The 20125-nt window shown below is 45.9% G+C and overlaps 1 protein-coding gene across 1 annotated transcript in view; it reads left to right on the plus strand.

Annotated features, from left to right (window-relative positions):
• The window catches only part of LOC141144081 (fucolectin-3-like), a 63818-nt gene that overhangs the window by 21068 nt on the left and 22625 nt on the right, over window positions 1–20125 (plus strand). Inside the window, exons 2-3 of the mRNA XM_073629446.1 lie at window positions 13223–13299; window positions 19156–19441. Coding sequence (XP_073485547.1) covers window positions 13223–13299; window positions 19156–19441 — 363 coding nt within the window. The remainder of the gene's footprint in view (window positions 1–13222; window positions 13300–19155; window positions 19442–20125) is intronic.

A 20125-nucleotide genomic window follows, 5' to 3' on the forward strand; every position in this document is an offset into this window, starting at 1 on the left:
ATTCTCTTCCTTGCCTAGATGCTGACATGCTGTTTAAAAAAATTTAAATCACCGTAATTACCTTTTATTTTTCTATTCTTCTTTGCACTTCCTGGTTCTCCTCCCGTGGGAGTAGGCGTGTTTCTAGCCTCTCCCAGACTCCTGGGAGCTAGTCTCAGGCTTCCCAGGATGCCACTGAGCATGTGCGGGAACGAGCAGTGAATGCTGGGAGCACAACATTCACCACATCCAGGAAATAAATGCTTGTGGGCTTCAAATGCCCACAATGAAGATGGAAACTGCAGTGAATAATATAAGTTATTCTTTCCGACGAAATCTGACACAGGCGGACATATTACACACAATATGTGAGTATGTAATGCTGAGAAGAAAAGTTTTTGAATGAACTCAAAAAAAAAAAAAGTATAGCTAGGTGGACCCCCGCTTTAAGTAAACAGTTGCAAATATGGTTAAAAATAATAACCACAACATTTCCCTTCCCTCCCAGTCCACTGCCACCCCAACTCGGCATGGACATAGTACCCCATAACCAGGTATAAACTGGGGACATCCAACGTGTAGAACCCACTGGAGGCAAGGAACTTAATTTCAAAAGGAGCACAGATACCCGTGATAAAAAGAAAAAAAAGGGGGAAGAAAGAACAGTCAGGCAAACGGGGGGGGGGTGAAAAAGTTCACAAAGATCCTAGGGGGGCGACTTCTCTGAGAAGTGCATGGGGTGTAGGAGCCATAAAAGTGCAGCACCATTACAACTGTGCAGGGGGGGGCTCCTGCCATCAGGGTGGTAAGTGAAGTGAAGCAGGAAATCTCAGCAACTTTCAATATACTGTCCTCTACAGGTATCTCTCAGGTGTGGGGAGAACGGGGATCATGAGACAGTAAGGTCGCCCGGAGGCGGCAGGCATGCTGCAAAGTCCAGTGTAATACAGAAAAGGATTTCCAGGTCTGCCCCCCTGCCCTCGGCAGAGGACATACACATGCAATGTATCCACTGAAGGGCTGAGCATCAGAATGGAAACGGGCAGCATTGCGGGCACAGGGGGGAGCAGGGGAGAGAAAAGAAAAGTCCTCACAGCTTGTAGGCAGTGTGGCATGCTCAGTCTCTGCAATCCCTCTGATCAATCCAAGAGGATGTGTTACCGGTCTCAAAATATAAATTAAGAGAGCCGATGATTGTAGACATGATGAGGTAATGTGATCATCTCGGCGGGTACTACAAAGAAACACGCGAACAGGAGAAGATATGACCACTTTTATGACTGAAGTGGTTTCACTTTTACATAACATACATATATTACTGTGACAGACCTAGCCAGAACAGAGGCTGTTGGAGAGGACTGTATGCAAGCCTGTTGCCTTTTGATTATGGGCCCTGGATTTTCAATGGAACAATACTCTTTGTGAGGTGAATGAGAAATCCAGGCTGAACTGTACTAATCGGACTCAGTCGTGTATATATGTATATATTGTATGGGGACTCCTTCCAGCAGCTCCCTGCTGATAAGACTGATTCATTCTGTTGGGACACATCCTGTGAGGAGATGCTGGTGTCATCAGCTCCAACTACCTGTGTTTATGTTAATTGAATGAGCTGATGACATTGTCCTCTATACAATGTAGGAGACGGGACGACTCCTATTGGAGCTGCTATTGTGAGAAATGTCCTGTGATAATTAACTCAGTCTGGGCAATAGGTCATGTCTCAGTCACCTAGGCTGTATAAAGGATTAGTTATTTAGCTCATGTCAATTATGTTAATTAGGTTACAGTTCTATTGTTAGAGGAGGTTCCAACGGCATATAAAGTCTGGTAATTTTGAGTCTAAATAAACAGTTCTTGGTAGCAACAAGCAAGTGTCGCCTTGTTTGTGCTCAGAGAGGTTGGGATATCTGTATACAGACTGGGAGGAAGTGGTATATGACGGAAGCACTCAAGCGGAGTGTGGAACGTTCCGTGACATTGGTGGCAAGCAGGGGGAAAGCTTCCTGCAGTCTGGGAAATTTAAACCTCCACCTGGATCCAAGATCAGGATAGCAGACTTCAGTCACCCCAGCGGAGATATGGACCTGGCATCAGAATTCCCGGGGCTGCTGCGAATCATCCTTTCAACGTACACCAGGACTGTGTCTGAGGATGAATACCTGGAGCTTAGGCAGCAAATTCGGGTGGAGCTCTGGATTGCAGCCCTCCGTCTCGCTGGTATAAACAGGGCAAGTGCTTTCCAACCCAAGAGCAATGGGCCAGTGACCAACGGGCATTGCGGATGGCATTCCTGGGAGAGCAGCCCCAGGAGCAATGGGTGACTGAGTTGGACAGGCTGGTCCAGCAGGAGATAGAGCTGGACAATTATTATCGGGCTCTGCAATGGCACGCAGAGGAGGGATATTTAGGGGGGCCGACAGAATGCTCTCCAGAGGGATATGACTTTGGCGGCCCTGGATTGCTGTGGGAGAACCTTACAGATCTTTTTATGTTTGGCGATGAAGGGGAACCTGACCTTGAGGACCTGAGAGAATATAGAGAGTCTATGCTCGGTCTTTCAGGGGTCTCAGAGCTCAAACCTGATCTGGACCATTTGCTAAGGAAGGAACAGCATCTGGAAAGGGCATACAGGAAACTGCTAGAACAAGTTCAGCAGCATGCCAGAGAATCGGCAGTGGAAAATCCGGAGACTGCCGTCCCCAAACCTGAAGTGCTGACAACAGGGCAGAGCTCTGCTAACCTCTGCCCAGAAATGATAGCATCTTCTGGGTTCCATGGACAGGAGATGGTGAACCTCTATCCCCAGACATCAGTTGCAGAGACATGGGATTTGATAGACTTTTCTGCTGAGGAAAAACAACCTGATGAGCCTCCAGCAGAAGAGCTGCTATCAGGGCCAAAGTTCACTGTGTTCTGCCCAGCACCAACAGTGGCTTCGGCCTTCTTGAGAGAAGAGGTAGTCGGCCTTTCTCCCACAACACTGACAGGGACATGTGATTTTCTGCCAGCAGCATCTATGGAGTTAAAACAAACTTCTCCAGCTGAAGATCTGGTAACTGAACAGAGGGTCCAAGACCTCTGTCCCACACTTTTACCACTTCCAGAGACTGGGGATTTAATAGACATTTCTGTAGAGGAGGAACCACCTAGCAAACCCCCAGCAGAAGTGCTGGCAACCGGACAGAGGGTCCAAGACCTCTGCCCCACACCTGTGGCAGTTTCGGAGGATCAGGGTGAGAAGGTGGCAATCACTTCCCAGCAGCAGATACAGGGGGAGAAGGGAGAGGAGGTGTGTGTTGTCCCTCCCCAACAGTTGGCCAGGGTGGAGGAAGCGGCCTTCCCTCCCCAGCAAAGATCAGTGCACCTGGGAGACAGTACCATCGACATGTCGTCCCAGCAGCCAGATGAGGGAATGGAAAAGGAAGCAGCCGGCTCACCTCCCCAATGGCAGCTACACAGTTTGGGAGTGGAGGAAGCCAGCCTCCTGCCCCAACGGTTAGCTGGAACAGATGGTGTGGGGTTTCCAGCAGAAGGGCTGGCAACAGGGCCGAGGACTGCTGGACTCTGCCCTCAACTAACAGAGGATGGATTTCCTGTGAAGGTGGATGGGACTTCAGTCTCCACCTGTATACCCCAGGGATGCTGGGCAGTGGGCCCAGATCCCCAACAGCATGACAGAGTGAGCCCAGTCCCCCTGTCTTCTCTCCAGCGGTGGAAAGGACTCCAGGGAGAAGGGCCAGTCCAGGCCTCTCCCCAGCAGCAGATATGTTCTCTGAGAGAGGAAGAGGTTGGCTGGGTGAGTAATACTCTGTTTGGAACAATTTATTTGGGGTACTGCGTGGGTACAGGCAGTAGAGGACTGGAACTACTGACTAACTTCGGAGTCAACCCGTCTGGGGTCTCCTGTGTTAGTCTCCTGCCGAAAGGGGAGAAATGTGACAGACCTAGCCAGAACAGAGGCTGTTGGAGAGGACTGTATGCAAGCCTGTTGCCTTTTGATTATGGGCCCTGGATTTTCAATGGAACAATACTCTTTGTGAGGTGAATGAGAAATCCAGGCTGAACTGTACTAATCGGACTCAGTCGTGTATATATGTATATATTGTATGGGGACTCCTTACTGTAGATTTGTGTCCCTGAAGAGGGAGGGGGGATTCCTCCAGCAGCCCCCTGCTGATAAGACTGATTCATTCTGTTGGGACACATCCTGTGAGGAGATGCTGGTGTCATCAGCTCCAGCTACCTGTGTTTATGTTAATTGAATGAGCTGATGACATTGTCCTCTATACAATGTAGGAGACGGGACGACTCCTATTGGAGCTGCTATTGTGAGAAATGTCCTGTGATAATTAACTCAGTCTGGGCAATAGGTCATGTCTCAGTCACCTAGGCTGTATAAAGGATTAGTTAATTAGCTCATGTCAATTATGTTAATTAGGTTACAGTTCTATTGTTAGAGGAGGTTCCAACGGCATATAAAGTCTTGTAATTTTGAGTCTAAATAAACAGTTCTTGGTAGCAACAAGCAAGTATCGCCTTGTTTGTGCTCAGAGAAGTTGGGATATCTGTATACAGACTGGGAGGAAGTGGTATATGACGGAAGCACTCAAGCGGAGTGTGGAACGTTCTGTGACAATTACATTTCTTATAGTCACATATTCATAACCGTTGACAATAATAATAGTACAGATTTTGACTGAAATACTTTAAAACATAGTTACAACAATGAACATTAGTATATTTTAGTAAACATATATTTTCTTTTTATTCAGTGTTATTGATAATTATCTTTATCTCTCTGGTACACTTTAACTGTGCCATAATGATAATTGCATTGTATTGCTTTAATACTGTTTAATGCAGATATCCTTCAGTAGTTCTCTCTTTTGACCACTAGATGGTGCACATTGCATGTCTGTAAGAAGCAATTTATAACCTTTCCAGTACAATAGATTCTTAACCATTTAATATAGTTTTTAAACATGTGGTTTCTAATTTATGTAACTTCCTATAAACCATGTTTAAATATACCTATGTACAACAGTTTAGTGCTTACAATAGAAATTTGCTCTGACTAATATAGTAGTTTTATGATTTTGGCGCCCTTTTTTACTGCTCCTAACACATGTTATTCTGAACCTCTAATTACAGCAAAACTATTGCATAAAATCTGCTCAACCTTTTCCTGCATCTGCTCAAGATGTTTAGGAATCTTTCTATCACAGTTTAGCAAGGATTAGAAACGATTAAAAGTATGTGCCTGCAAAGAAAGATGCGAACAGGAGAAGATATGAACAATCACTTTTATGACTGAAATGGTTTCGCTTTCAGTCACATGGTGTGTGGTCTTATATAGACTCTGTTCGTATGTCTTCTCTGTCATCTACTGGTTGTAAATAGAATAGCAGGATAGCAATTCCATTTTCTTTTGCTTAGAAAAAATTAAAAATATGAATGTGGACTATGGGGTGTCTGTTTTGTCTCTTATGTGACCATATATATATATATATATATATATATATATATATATATATATATATATATCCCAGTTCATCACAGATGCCAGCTCGGGGTCCTCAAAAAAGTGGGTTCGGCCATCGCACTCCACGCGAAGCTTTGTAGGGTACAGCATAGCGTATTTGAGGTGTAGAACGCGGAGGCGCAACTTAACATCCTGGAACCTGGACCTCTGCCATTGTACCTCATTGGAGAAGTCCGGGAAGAGGGCCACATGTGTGTTGGTGGATGTCAGGAGGTTTTGAAGGAAGCTCGCCGGGTCGTTGCCCTCAGCAGTCTCAAGAAGGCCGATAAAGCGGAGATTGCATCTCCAGAGGCAATTTTCCATGTCGTCCTGTTTCGCGCTAATCTGTTGTAGTGTGTTGCAGGGGGTGCAAGATGTCTTCCACTCTGCCAATATGGGTCTCCGTCTCTGCTATGCGGTCCCGCAGGGTAGAGAGATCCTGCCGGATAATGGACACATCAGTTTTGACCTCCTCAATTTTGGTGGTGAGCGTGCTCTGGCACAGGGCTATAGCATCCAGCACTTTGTTAGTGGCCGTCACGGAGTGCTCCATGTCCGAGGAGATGCCGGTGCCATCTTTGGTCTGTTGGTCTTCTTCAAGCCGGCGGTACTAGGTGAGTTTGTCGGTGGCCTCGGAAGCTTTTTTAGGTGGAGACATGCTCCAGAGGAGGTCGGGAGGGTCCGCGGGTGTACCAAGATGGCCGCTGCTTACTAGGCCAGATCCTCGATGTCCCCTCTCGCCGCAGTTTAGGAGAGTCACAATGGGAGCTGCAGGTAGCGGTCGGCTAGCTGTGAGGTCCGGCGGCTGTAGCAGGAGGAAACTGGGCACAGGGTGGTCAGGGAGTCCTGTAGTACTTGCCGAGGCCGTGGCTGGGCGAAGCAAGATGGCCGCCATTCCAGGAGCTGGGCCGGAGGCGTGGACTGTCCCTTAGGCAGCTGCAGGATGAGGAAGCGCCGCTATAACGGCCTCAGGCAGTCCGGCGGCTGTAGCAAGAGGAGACTGGGCTCAGGGCAGTCAGGGAGGCCAGGAGAACTTGCAGGGGCCATCGCTGGGTACAGCAAGATAGCCGCCGCTCCGGAAGCTAGGCCGGAGTCGTAATTTGTCCCTCAGGCAGTTACAGAATGGAGAAGCCCTGCGATGGGGGCCTCGTGGTGGCGCTCTAACAAGCTGGGAGGCTCTGAGGACTGTGAAAGGAGCAAGGCAGGCCTGCTGAAGTGTAGAGGCTGGAGAATATCAAGCAGGATTGAGGCAGGATATCTAGGAGTATGGGCAAGCAAGGCTCTCACTGCATGCATCCTACTCCATCGCTCTCGAGGCCACGTCCACCTTGTCTTATTTATTTTACCTTTTATTTTTTATTTTTACACTGTTCTTTTTAAAAAAAAATTGTGTCACTTTTTTTCCTATTACAAGGAATGTAAACATCCCTTGTAATAGAAAAAAGCATGACAGGACCTCTTAAATATGAGATCTGGGGTCAGAAAGACCTCAGATCTCATATTTACACTAAAATTCAAAAAAAAAAAAAAGAATTTGTCATTTAAAAAAATTATTTAAAAAAAATGGGGCGGAAGTGACATTTTAACGTCGCTTCCGCCCTGCAATGTCATGAAGACGGGTGGGGGCCAGCTTCCCCTCACTCGTCTCCATGTGCAGCCACAGAGTGGACCCGATCGCCTCCACCACTGCTGATGGCTCCGGAAAGCGGCAGAGGGCACCAGAGTGTGGCGGGGGGCCCACTCCCGCCGCCGATAAAAGTGATCTCGCTGCAAATCTGTTGCAGATATCACTTTTATCTTGTAGCGGACCACCGGCAGAACAAGAGGATACCAGGGTTATGCCAAGAAGAGATCAAGTCTGGGTGCTACTGGAGTGGCAAGAAGAGATACCTGTGTGTTTCCACAGGGAAGAGGTACGCCTAGCCAAAGGAATAATTGCTAGAGTGAAACCGCTCAAAGTGGGGGGGAGAGCCCGCTGAGCAATAGCCCTCATCAAGGGCTCAGGAAAAGGGCCCAGTACCAGTGGGATCCGCCCCCCAAGGGGCCAATGTCCCTCCTCTCTCTTTTTACACGGATATGAAGCGAGTAATCAATAGTTTGGTGAAAAGTGGTGCTGGAAATGCCAACCAGAGCTATCGGAGACTCAGGTTTTTCTAAGGACAGTTACCAACTCCTGTAGGGGAAGATGAGTTTGAAACCTGGATGAGTCAAGCTCTGCAGGCCATGGAAGAATGGAGTGTTACAGAGGCTGTGAAACGACAATAGCTCAGTGAGAGTAATAGAGGCCTGGCAGCTGATGTGATTCGTACTCTGGGAAAGAAAACTTGTGTTGCCATGGACTACATAGACGCCCTGTATGCCGTATTTGGAAGAGTTGAAACTATTGCAGATTTGAAGTACAAATTCATCCACACCCACCAGCAGAAAGGGGAGAGTCTGTCTGAGTACATATCTTGAGTAGACAGAATGCTCCATCAAATTAACCTCAAGAGGGGTATTGATCCCAAAGATGCTGACCAAGCTCGTCTAGACCAAGTTCTGCAAGGAGTTAGGCCAAATCACCTGATTGTAATAAAGTTGTTACTAAAGAGAACCAAAGTGGTGCCTACATACCCTGAACTGATAAGAGAAGAAGAGGCTTTATTAGAAAAGAAAAGCCAAAGGACCAGGGAGGTGGGTCCTATTGCTGGAAATAGAGAGAAAGTGGTGGACGGGGCTGTTCACACGGAGATGAGTTTCTCAGATGAGGACAGTGGAACTGAGTCCGAACCGTTAGGGCTGGCCATTCCTGACACTAATAAGCCAGCAGGTGAACTTGGGCCAACCGAACTAATGGCTCAGGTAGCTCAGGCCCAAACTCATATATATCATGCCTTGATGTGGGTAATGGAGACCCAAGCAAAAGTCCAAGAGTCCAAGAACGGGCGAATCCCTACAGTGTGAGGAACGTCACCAGTCACCCGATTAGCCTGAAGCCTCGGATGGTGATAGGGAAAGTGAGTGCTGTCACCCCAGTGATGGGGAATGACCTAGCGCAGAAGGGAAGTGGAGAAGAGACCACTGTCCATTGCCCAAATTTACCCTTGGGATGGGGGGAGAAGATTAAAGCCCAACTAGCCTGATAGGAGAAGATGTTCTCCAAAGATCACTTTGATGTGGGCTTCGCCGGGAGTGCCCAACATTGAATTTAGTTAACTAAAGTTAAGCCTTTTCGCAAAAGGGCCAGGGGAATCCCTTTGTGTGATCTGGAGGACCTTAGAGAACACCTAGCGGAGCTGAAAAAGTCAGGGGTCATTAAGGAATCCAGGAGCCATTATGCTTCCCCTATTGTGGTGGTGAGAAAGAAGAATGGGTCCCTCCGGATTTGTATCAACTACCGAACCTTGAACCTTGAATAGAAGAGGCTCTGCAGTGTCTATCAGGGGCCAAGTGGTTCAGTGTGCTGGATCTGAAGAGTGGATACTACCAGATACACATGCATCTGGATGACAGAGTAAAAACGGCCTTCATCAGCCCTCTAGGATTCTTAGAATTTGACCGAATGCAACAAGGATTAGCTGGGACCCTGCCACTTTTCAGAGATTGATGGAAAACACTGTAGGTGATATGAATTTGGTAGAAGTACTAGTGTACCTTGATGATATTCTGGTGTTTGGCAGAACGTTGGAGGAGCAATAAGCTCTGTTGGAGAAAGTTTTCCAACAGTTACACACAGAAGGGCTGAAATAGTCGCTAGAGAAATGCCAGTTCTACCAGACCTCAGTTACATATCATGGTCTCTGCTGAGGGGATAGCTACGGACCCCCAGAAGTTGGAACACCGTCACTGAATTGAGGTCGTTCTTGGGATTCTGCTCCTATTATAGAAGATTTGTGAAGAACTTCTCACAGATTGCTCGACCGCTGAATGAACTCTTGCAGAAACAGATGGAAGGGAATCTGCAGAAAGCTCAGAAGAGAGGCCCCAGGAGGCCATGTGAATCCATTCAGGAACAAAGGACGGTGAAGTGCGAAAAGGCTTTTGAGCAACTAAAGGGGAGCCTTGTGGAAGCACCAGTGCTGGCCTACTGGGGTACAGGGCCAATCACAATGGTGCAGCGATCACATTAATAAACAAAAGATGCATACTTTCATGAACGAAGCCCATATTACTATTGTGATTGCTGTGATTTATCAAAGTGATCACATGGTACAGGGCCAATTAAATTGGCCCCGTACCATGTGTTGCTGTGGCCAAACACAGCCTCATGGTAGCAAACAAAAGACTGCATTTATGAATGAATGCAGCCTTTGAATGATCTCAGCTAAATGATTGCTTACATAGTCATCATGACTGTATAAGCAATCAAAGTGTAAAAGGTGCTCCTTGGATTTGGGGTCTCACTATGTGGTTAGGCTGTGAAAAAGGCTCACGCTTGTGGTTTCGCCACACATCGAAAGACTAGCAGAATGTGTTTTTGGGGTGTAATTCTAAGTATGCTTATGCTGTGTGTTAGAAATATCCTATTAATTGACAACTTTTTGTAAAAATTACATTTTAATTTTGCATTTTTCAAAAACTTGTGGCAAAAATCTAAGTCTTAAAAACACTCACTATGCCAGTTAGAAAATACCTTGGGGTAATTTTTGGGTGCTTCCACTATCCTGGTGCTCCAGGGCCTCCAAAAATCCACCTCCAAATGTACTTTTTGGATTTTGGGCCCTGTCTCTACACATCTAGGTTTTGAAAAAGTCTCACACATGTAGTATCCCCATACTTAGGAGGAACAGCAGAATGTGTTTTGGAGTGTAACAATAGTTTGCCTATGATGTGTGTGAGACATAATTTAAAATTACATTGTGAAAAAAACATTATTTTATTTCTTCATTTTCCCCCAAAATTTGCAGAGTTACAGAAATTAAGAAAAAAATATTCAATCTTTTTTCCTTTATATTTATATAAAATTTGTATATTTTTATTAGTTTGTATCGGTCTTCCCTCTTATGCCAGTATGGTCAGATTAATTTTGTAACTTTGAGTTTAATCTTTTTTTCCTTTATAAAGCAAAAAGTGGTTATTAAATACCACCAAAAGAAGCTCTATCTGTGTAAAAAAATTACATAAAATCAACTTGGGTACAATGTTGTAATTGTCATTTAACCACTTGTCTACTGGGCACTTTCACCCCCTTCCTGACCAGGCCATTTTTCATGCAACACTGTACCCAAATTCAATGTATATATATTTTTTTGAGACAGATAGAGCTTTCTTTTGCTGGTATTTAATCACCACTGGGTTTTTATTTATTGCTAACCAAATGAAAAAAGACTGAACATTTTGAAAAAAAACCCCTCTCCTCTTCACTGATGGGCACTGATGAGGCGGCACTTTTGGCCACTGATGGGCACTGATTGGCGCTGATGGGCGCCAATGAAGTGGCACTGATGATGCTGCACTGATAAGATGGCACTGATGGGCAATAATAGGCGGCATTTATGGGCACTGATAGGTGGCACTGATATGCTGAACTGATGGACACTGACTGGCACTGATTGGAACTGATGGGGCTGCACTGATTATAAGTGTAAATATCTGCTGTTACAGGAAAGCGAGTTATCAGCTTTCTTTTCTTCACAGTGACAGTGCTTAGGAAAGGAAATGCCGATAACCAGCATTTATTTACATGGGATCAGCTGTGATTGGACACAGCTGATCACATGGTAAAGGGCTGCTGTGATTGGCCCTTTACCTCGAACTGTGATCACAGAGCATTCCTGATGGGCACCTGGCTGAGGTTCTTGGAAGACGTCCCAGAACTGGACGGCCGTGATGTAGCCATCTTTCGACTATAGCGTGCTCAGAAAGTGTGACAACTCTGAGATCTGAAAAGTGGCCTGGTCTGAAAGTTGGTAAAACAGTCCGGTCTTGAAGTGGTTATATAACATGCCAATGGGGTCTCCAAATATTGTCTGTGAAGGGGCGCATCTCTATGATGTGCAGGAAAGGCTGCAGTAGTACTGCCTTTTACAAAGGAAAACTGTTTTTAAATTTGCCAACAAATTACATTTCATTTTAAATGGAAGTCCACCAAAAGTAATTTCATCACTCCTCTTCACCAAAGTTTCTACAGCATAAGTGAGACTTATGTGCACACCACCACATTTAAATAACAGGCTTACCCCTAGTACCTCTACTCACTCACAAAAAAAAAAAGAATTGTAACAGAAACATAGACACCCAATAGTCTGGCATTTATTAAAAATGAAAATATCTAAAAAAAAGTCCCTCGTTGTAAATCCATTGTCAATCATGATGCCCACTGAAAAAAAAAAAAGGATGACGAAGCCCGATGGTACTCCTAATTATCTCCCTGAGCTGTCATCAGCTATATCAGAGAAGGAATGGGAATAGTGGTGACATCATTGCCCCATTCTGGCCATGGCTATATTTGGGCATTGATGTCACTGCTATCCCCGCCCCTTTGCTTAGTTGGCAGGGGTTCCTGGTGATGCCAGTGGTTCCTAGGGACGTTGTGGGTTTAAGCACCCGGGGCTGCCTTAGTAACAGTGGAAAGCCGTTATATATAGAAGAAGGGCCATCTTTAATGTGGGGCAAAAGAGGCAGCTGCCCTGGGCCCAGTCATTGTTGTGGGACCCAAACAGCTAAGCTGCCCCTTGAGCATGTGCTGCCCGCAAATAGTTGATAAGTTGTGATTTGGCAATCATTCAGGAGATGAGGGTGGAACTGAATGTTGGGGGCACTGGTGTTTGGTTGGGTGTTATGTCTGCAGCCTGTGCAGCGATTGGCCAGCTAGGTAAGGTAAACCTTGCCCCGGGAGAGCATCTGTCAGTCCTGGGCACAATCATACCAACCCCATTCATTCACCATGTCCAATAAGCTGCAGATCATCGGCCCGCTTAAGAACTTTTGCACCAGAGGGTTTGTTGGAGACACTCTTAAGGTGAGACTATGGGTGGGGCAATGCAGCAGTCTGAGGAGGAAGGAGAGGGGGTCTTGTGTAATGATGGAGGGGCAAGTATGGGGAAGGGGGTCCTTTGTAATGATAGGGGTAGTAGGGGGGAGGAGATCCTGTGTAATGATGGGGGTAGTGAGGGGGAGGGGGGCTGTGTACTGATGGCGGTAGTATGAGGTAGGAGATCCTGTGTAATGATGGGGTAGTAAAGGTGAGGGGGTCCTGTGTAATAATGGGGGTAGTATGAGGGAGGGGGTCCTGTGTACTGATGGGGGTAGTAAGGGGGAGGGGGTCCTGTCTAATGAAGGGGGTAGTATGAGGGAAGGGGTCCTGTGTAATGATGGGGGTAGTAAGGGGGAGGGGATTCTGTCTAATAAAGGGGGTAGTATGGAGGGGTCCTGTGTAATGAAAGAGTAAAATTGTGCAGGGAGGGGCAAGAAAATGTTTGCCCAGGGTCCAATCAATATTAAAGACGGCCCTGTATAGAAGCATTAGAGATACCACCTTTACATATGATGCTCAGTTCCCACTGAACAGAGGGTTCGATGTGCAAAAGTTCAGCTGTTTGTTTGAATGTCCCTAGAATAAAGCCTTTACTGACTGGGGAAAGAGGAGTAAGACATTCCTGGAGTTATTTTCTAATGACTGTTTTTATTATAATCGTTTGATTAACCTATTGATTGATTTATTGTAGACGAATATATGTCTGTATTATTTTACTGTTTTAGAATGATAATGGACTTTGTGTGTCCTGATGTCTCCTCCAGAATGAAGACTCTGGTTGCTGTTCTATTCCTGGGCTCTTTGGGTCTGGCTTGGTGCAAAGTTAAAATTGATCCTGGAGGTAAATAAGGAATAATATAAATATAGAAAATAACTGTGGTGCACTAGATAGTGGTGGTGGTGGTGTGTGTGTGTGTGGGGGGGTGGTCTGAATACATTCTCATGGCAGATACTAGTAAATAAAAATAACTCCTGGAAGATTTCTGTTAACAACCCTAAATATATTTTACAAGGTGATCATTTACAATCACTTTAAAGAGAAACTGCAGTCTGCTAACACAATTTGTAATAAAAACATTTTTGCCATTCTGAAGCTTCCCTCCAACCACTTTGCACATGATTTTTTATATACTGTGATTCTGTACTTGCCAAACATGCTGCAGAAATCTCCCTCCCCTGAGTCTGGGTGCAACCATTTTAACTGTGGGCAGATGAAGCTGCTGCCTGTTCACTTCCTGGATTTACACAGAGGCAGACCTCCAGCTCTGCAGCTCTCATTGGCCCTCTTACGACTCACCCCACTCCCTTCCTGGCAAACTCTCACGAGAGTGAGAGAGAGAGAGAGCTGTACATGATGTCATAAGCCTAGGCTAATGACCAGACAAGAAACAGGAAGTGGGCTGTATAAGGGATTTATTGGCAGAAAGAAAATATTTTACTATCCAAACTTAAAACAACAACAAGGGCAGAGGTTTTAATATATGAAAAGATAAAAAAATGACTGAAGGTCCACTTTAAGCTGTGAAAAAAAATCCCAGTCTGACAGTATTTATAAAACATTTGCTCAGAGGCTACAGAAAGATACAATCTAACATATTGTGACTTGTGTATCATTCTGTTTATTCATCTGCAGATCAAAGGGTTAAACTTCTATCTGCAGATGTGTAGCCAAGTCCCGAGCCCACTTTGGTCTAATGAGAACCTCAAGAGTTAGGAATAGCTGACATCCTTCTATGTAGATATGTAGAGTGAGTTACGAGGGATGGTGGGTGTAATTCAAGGTAGATTCATGGACACCAGACACTTCTTGAGTACTAATAAGCTCTGGATCTGCTGAACAGGGGTACTAAAGAGTCGGTGGTCTGTTGAGTGGGGGGTTCTACCAGGGCTGGTGCAAGGATTTTTGACACCCTAGGCGAAACCTCATTTTGCCCCCCCCCCCGGGTGACTCCACTCCCTTTTCCCTGCCCATGTAAATCCCACCTTTTTAATAAAGTGCCCATCAAATGCAGCCTCACCAGTGCCCATCAAATGCAGCCTCACCAGCGCCCATCAATGAATGTTTGCTTGCTACGGGATTCGGAACGCAGACACAGTCCTCCACCACTGCTGCACCTCTGACACTATGTGTGAACGGAGCTGCGGCTGCCTGCTGATGCTGAGACTTAGTTGCTTGCTGCAGAGAGAAGAGAGTAGGAAAACCAGTGGCCGGGCGCCCCCTAGGCAGCAGGGCGCCCTAGGCGGCCGCCTAGTTTGCCTAGTGGTAGCACCGGCCCTGGGTTCTACTGAGCCCCTTTAAAATAAAGGGATTTATTGTCTCTTAAACAGAACTGTGGGAGAGAGGGTTTAGTGCCAGGACACCCTTTAGTAGTTTCAATGTTAATTGTTAGACTCCGAGACTTCTATAGGTAGACACGCTGTCCTCTTTGGCAACAATCTTGAACAGTTCCTAACAAAGGTTACAATGAACTCTTTCACTTCCTCTACAATCTCCTTCTTGTAGATCTTCACTCAACTGAGCTCCCGGTCTCTCTCACTAGACTTGTTGATCCACTGCCACTGGATCTCCTGAGCTCTTCCAGTCTTCTCACTGAGTATCTTCCTCAAGCGTCACCCCGCGTCCCTGCTGAGTCCCTAGCTTGGCACTCACAGATACTCCTCAAGCGTCACCCCACTGGCCTGCTCTGTCCCTGGCTTGGCACGCAAGGCTACTCTGCAAGTGTCACGTCCGCTGGTTGGGTCCCTGGCCCTGGATACTCAGACAGCCTAGCAGCCAGATGTAAAAAGAAGACAAAAGCGCACCAGCCTAGTGCATTAACTTTTAAAACATTTATTTGATAAAAAATAATAAAGGAAATAACTCACAGGCGATTGGTGGAGGAGGCACAACATAAAATCGCACCGGCACTGCATAGCTCTGAGGAAGAGGGGACATTCCCCTCGAAACGCGTTAGCGGATTGCAGCGTCTGTGCGTTCCTCCACGACCCCTGGAAGGTTCTGCTCATTCCAAATCGCAGACTGTATACCGGTGCGATTTTATGTTGTGCCTCCTCCACCAATCGCCTGTGAGTTATTTCCTTTATTATTTTTTATCAAATAAATGTTTTAAAAGTTAATGCACTAGGCTGGTGCGCTTTTGTCTTCTTTTTATTTCGGTTTTCACTAGGATCCCCATCCTTGAGGGCAGCAAGGCCAGTGCTCAGCCTACTACATATGGTGATCCATCTGTGCGCAGGAGCTGCCTTTTTTTTTTTTCTCTTCTGCTACTGTATAGCAGCCAGATGTCCCTGGGATAGGCCTCAGGTTCTGGGCAGCACACCACACGTCCACCCAGACAGCCGTCCAGGTGGCACAGAACCCAGATCACCTGACCTCACCCAAATAAAAAGGGTCTCTCTGCAGGCCAAGGGACCCAAGAAAATCCCTGCCCATTGGCTGAGACACCCCATCCATTCCTAATCTGTCCTTGCAAAGCCCTTGTCTTATCTAATGCCACCAGATACCCGGCCATCTAGTGACAGAAGAGAGAAGTGCAGCAATTCCAGAATTAGATCAAATACCACCAAAAGAAAGCTCTATTTGTAGGGAATAAAAGACGTACATTTTATATGGGTACAGCGTCGTAGAACTGCGCAATTGTCAGTTACAGTACGTGACCGCGAGAATGTGTTTCCAGCGCGATCCCATCGCGCTGGTTCTCGGTGACAGGGTACTTTTTTTTCCTTTCGCGATGAGCGACAGACAGTGCTGTCAGCTGTCTGGTATGAATCATGAGGGGGAACGTCGCTCCACATTTTAAATAAAAAACGTATTCACCGGGAGAAGAGGCCGGAGAGGGGGAGAAGAGAGTGGAGAAGTCGGAAGAAGACCCGCAAAGTCGGAAGAAGACCCCTGGAGCTGCCTAATAAATTTCTTTAAAAACCTGTCTAGTGTGTTTTTTTATTGACACTTTTCCCCCAGATGAATGGGCAGGGGTACGATGTACCCATATTCATTCACATAGGGTGGGGGGCCGGGATCTGGCGGCCCCCTTATTAAAGGGGGCTCCTGGATTCCGATAAGCCCTCCGCCCGCAGACCCCGACAACCAACGACCAGGGTTGTCGGGAAGAGGTCCTTGTCCTCATCAACATGAGGACAAGGTGCTTTGGGGTGGGGGGGCTGCAGGGTGCCCCCCTGCCCCAAAGTGCCCACCCCCCATGTTGAAGGCATGCGGCCTGGTACGGTTCAGGAGGGGTGAGGCCGCTCGCTCGTCCCCACCCCCTTTCCTGACCGGCCGGGCTGCGTGCTCGGATAAGGGTCTAGTATGGATTTTGGGGGACCCCCAAGCTTTTTTTTTTTCGGAGTAGGGGGTTCCCCTTAAAATTCATACCAGACCTAAGGGCCTGATATGCCCCTGGGGGGAACCCATGCTGGTTTTTTATTTAAAATTTGGGGTGGCGTTCCCCCTCATGATTTATAGCAGACAGCTGTCAGCACTGCCTGACATTCATCGCAAAAGGAAAAAAAAGTTTTCCTTTCCTGATGAGCAAGTCAGCTCAGCGCTGGGTCCCGCGATGGGGTTCGCAGGTGTCAAATCTCGCCGATAACAGCGGCAAGATTGACACAATATCGCAGTCACCTACTGTAAATTATTGCAGTGCTGCAAAAAAATGGCCTGGTCATGAAGGGGGTAAAACCTTCTGGAGCTGAATTATTTATAGTGTTTTTCAGGAGTGAAGGTTGTTGACCTTCATGCATATGCATGAAGGTCAACAACCTTCAGTGGGCAGCTCCCCCTTAGCCCCCCAAAACTTATCTTAGCATGATCTTGACCCAGTGATGTGCACAAGACCCGAGGCTCTCCGGGGTCTCTCCCTCCTGATTGGCTGAGATGCCAATATCAATGTCAATTACAGCCAGTGAGGTGGGAGTGGGGGGGTGGGGCTGAGCCGTGAAGACACAGAGAGTAGGCTCGGGAGCGAGCATGCACGAGTACCGCCACAGCATTTGGGGCACTGGGCCAGGGGGAAGGGCCCAGAGCGCTGAGGGGGTATGCGAGAGAATGATCGGGGCCACTCTGTGCAAAACCACTGCACAGAGCATGTAAGTATGACATGTTTGTAAAGGAAAAAAATAAAATAACAATCACTTTAAAGCGGAACTTCAGTCATTTTTTTCATCTTTCCATCTATTAAATCTTCTGCCCTTATTGTTGTTTTAACTTTGGATAGTAAAACATTTTCTTTCTGCCAGTAAATACCTTATACAGCCCACTTCCTGTTTCTTGTCTGGTCATTAGACTAGGATTATGACATCATACACAGCTCTCTCTCTCTCTCTCACTCTCTCTCTCTCTCTCACTCTCGTGAGAGTTTGCCAGCAAGGGAGGGGGGTGAGTCATAAGAGGGCCAATGAGAGCTGCAGAGCTGGAGGTCTGCCTCTGTGTAAATCCAGGAAGTGAACAGGCAGCAGCTTCATCTGCCCACAGCTTAAATGGTTGCAGCCAGACTCAGGGGAGGGAGATTTCTGCAGCATATTTGGCAAGTACAGAATCACAGTATTTATAAAATAATATGGCAACAAAGGGGGGTGACCAACCAGTTTTAGGCAAGGGAGCCGTGCCACGTCCAATAGTCTATAGACAAAAAGCAAAAGGGTTCCCCTAGGTGGACTTTACTGGCACTTGCAAAAGTAAGGAGTAATAAAGTGTATAGAAGATAAGGAGCGATATAAAAAAGATTTAAATTTTATTCAAAATCACAGGTACATTGAAATAAAAACAAGCAGTAAATGTATGGACTAACATAGTAAAAACTACATAATAGCCATCATAAGCAATTAGGACAAAACAAATGTGATGAAAGAAGCTCTTCTCAGGCCCTACGCGTTTCGGGGTACTTAATATCTGTACAATCCTTCTTCAGGGGCATAATCAGAGAGAGATGTTCATCTAGGCTGAGAATGTTTGCTTATTTGCTTGAGAAAAACTTATTATTCTAAAAACAAGAAGAGTCATGGAGGAAGGGCATGGTGTGGCAAGAAGTTAAGTACATATTGTAACTGGTGTAAACCAGAGTATTTAAATAATGATGAATGCAGGTTGGTGGGCTGCAGTCACCATGGGGGGAATTTTTTAGCAACACTCCCGTCTCGCCCGACCAATGCGCGTACAAACCAGAGCGGCGTGCTGAGGTCACAGGAAGGCGCCCCTTGAAAGGAGTGTGATGACAGCCTCACAGCCAAGCGTCCAGAGAGTGTAACGTTTGCATATTTGGCAAGTACAGAATCACAGTATTTATAAAATAATATGCAGAGTGGTTGGAGGGAAGCTTCACTACTTGACAAGTAAAATTATTTTTTTCTTTTATTGATTTAGAACAATGGAAAAACATTATGGGTTAAGTGTATAAAAAAGTGTGCTGAAAGAATGTGACAAATATCTGCACAGCTCCAACAAATCTTGCCGTATTCTGTATAATTATCTTCTATGTTTGTAAGCGCCATCTAGTGGCCATAATGCATTTTGTGCCTGTTTGAGACGTCTAAAAAAAAAAAAAAAACATTACAGCCACTAGATGGCGCTTGCTAACATAGGAGATAATTATATTACACAGAATATAAGTTTTGAGGAGCTGTACAGATATTTGTAACATTCGTTCATCCAATGGACCCCAAAATGTATAATTATTGAGTGTCTCCTGTTTTTCTTTTTCAGCCTTTAATATCGCCAGAACTGGGGAAGCCTCACAGAGCTCCGATTTGCAACCCTTTACGCCTATAGCTTACGCTTACAGGGCCATTGATAGTGTGAAAGATACAAACTTTCAGCATGGCTTCTGTTCCCACACAAGGAATGACCAGTCGCCCTGGTGGAGGCTAGACATGAAACATAAATACAAAGTAGTTCATGTTGTACTCACTGGACGGACGGACTGCTGTATGGAACGGCTGATGGGTGCAAAGGTCCTAGTTGGAAATTCTCCAGACAATAACAACCCAGTGTGAGTACCACAAGGACAACAAACTGTAAGGGTACCTATGTCAAGGGTCTTTGGGCTTATGTCGATGGCCTCAGTTTGAGATGCATTTGAGATCACTTAGAATTCAATGACAGGTGTATCTGAACTGCTATGACTTTCCTGATTTCTTCTCCTTTGGTCTGATATCTTCTGCTAAATTCATCTTTCAGAGGCATAAACTGTAACATTTTCTTGTGCAAGAACCCGAATACCTGAGTCTGCTGTGGGTACAATAGGGAACAGATCCCCTCAACACTCCTCTTTTATCTATCGCACTGATGTATAGACTTCATTACGAATTGAAATTTTCGTTATTCGGAGATTCGGAGGTATATGAATCTCTGAATCACAATAGCAACGAAATTTCAACAAATCTGAAATAAATTATAAGGAAACTAAATATGGAATTAATTTGTTTAATTGAGATGTTTGAAGCATCCAAAATAATGTAACGAATGATCCAAATAATTTGGATCCATTTTGTTTTTATGTTTCATTATTTTAAAAAAAATGCACTACATATGAAATGGAAACATATTGCAATAAATACAGAAAGGAATAAAAGCAGTGGCGGCTGGTGCTCACTATTTTGGGGGCGGGGGGGGGGGCAGACAGGAAGGCAGTAATTCCCCCTCCCCCACGGAAGATGAAAGGGAAAGGGGTGGC

The sequence above is a fragment of the Aquarana catesbeiana genome, linkage group LG05 (assembly GCF_042186555.1).
Source record: "Aquarana catesbeiana isolate 2022-GZ linkage group LG05, ASM4218655v1, whole genome shotgun sequence".
NCBI classification, from domain to species: Eukaryota; Metazoa; Chordata; class Amphibia; order Anura; family Ranidae; genus Aquarana; species Aquarana catesbeiana.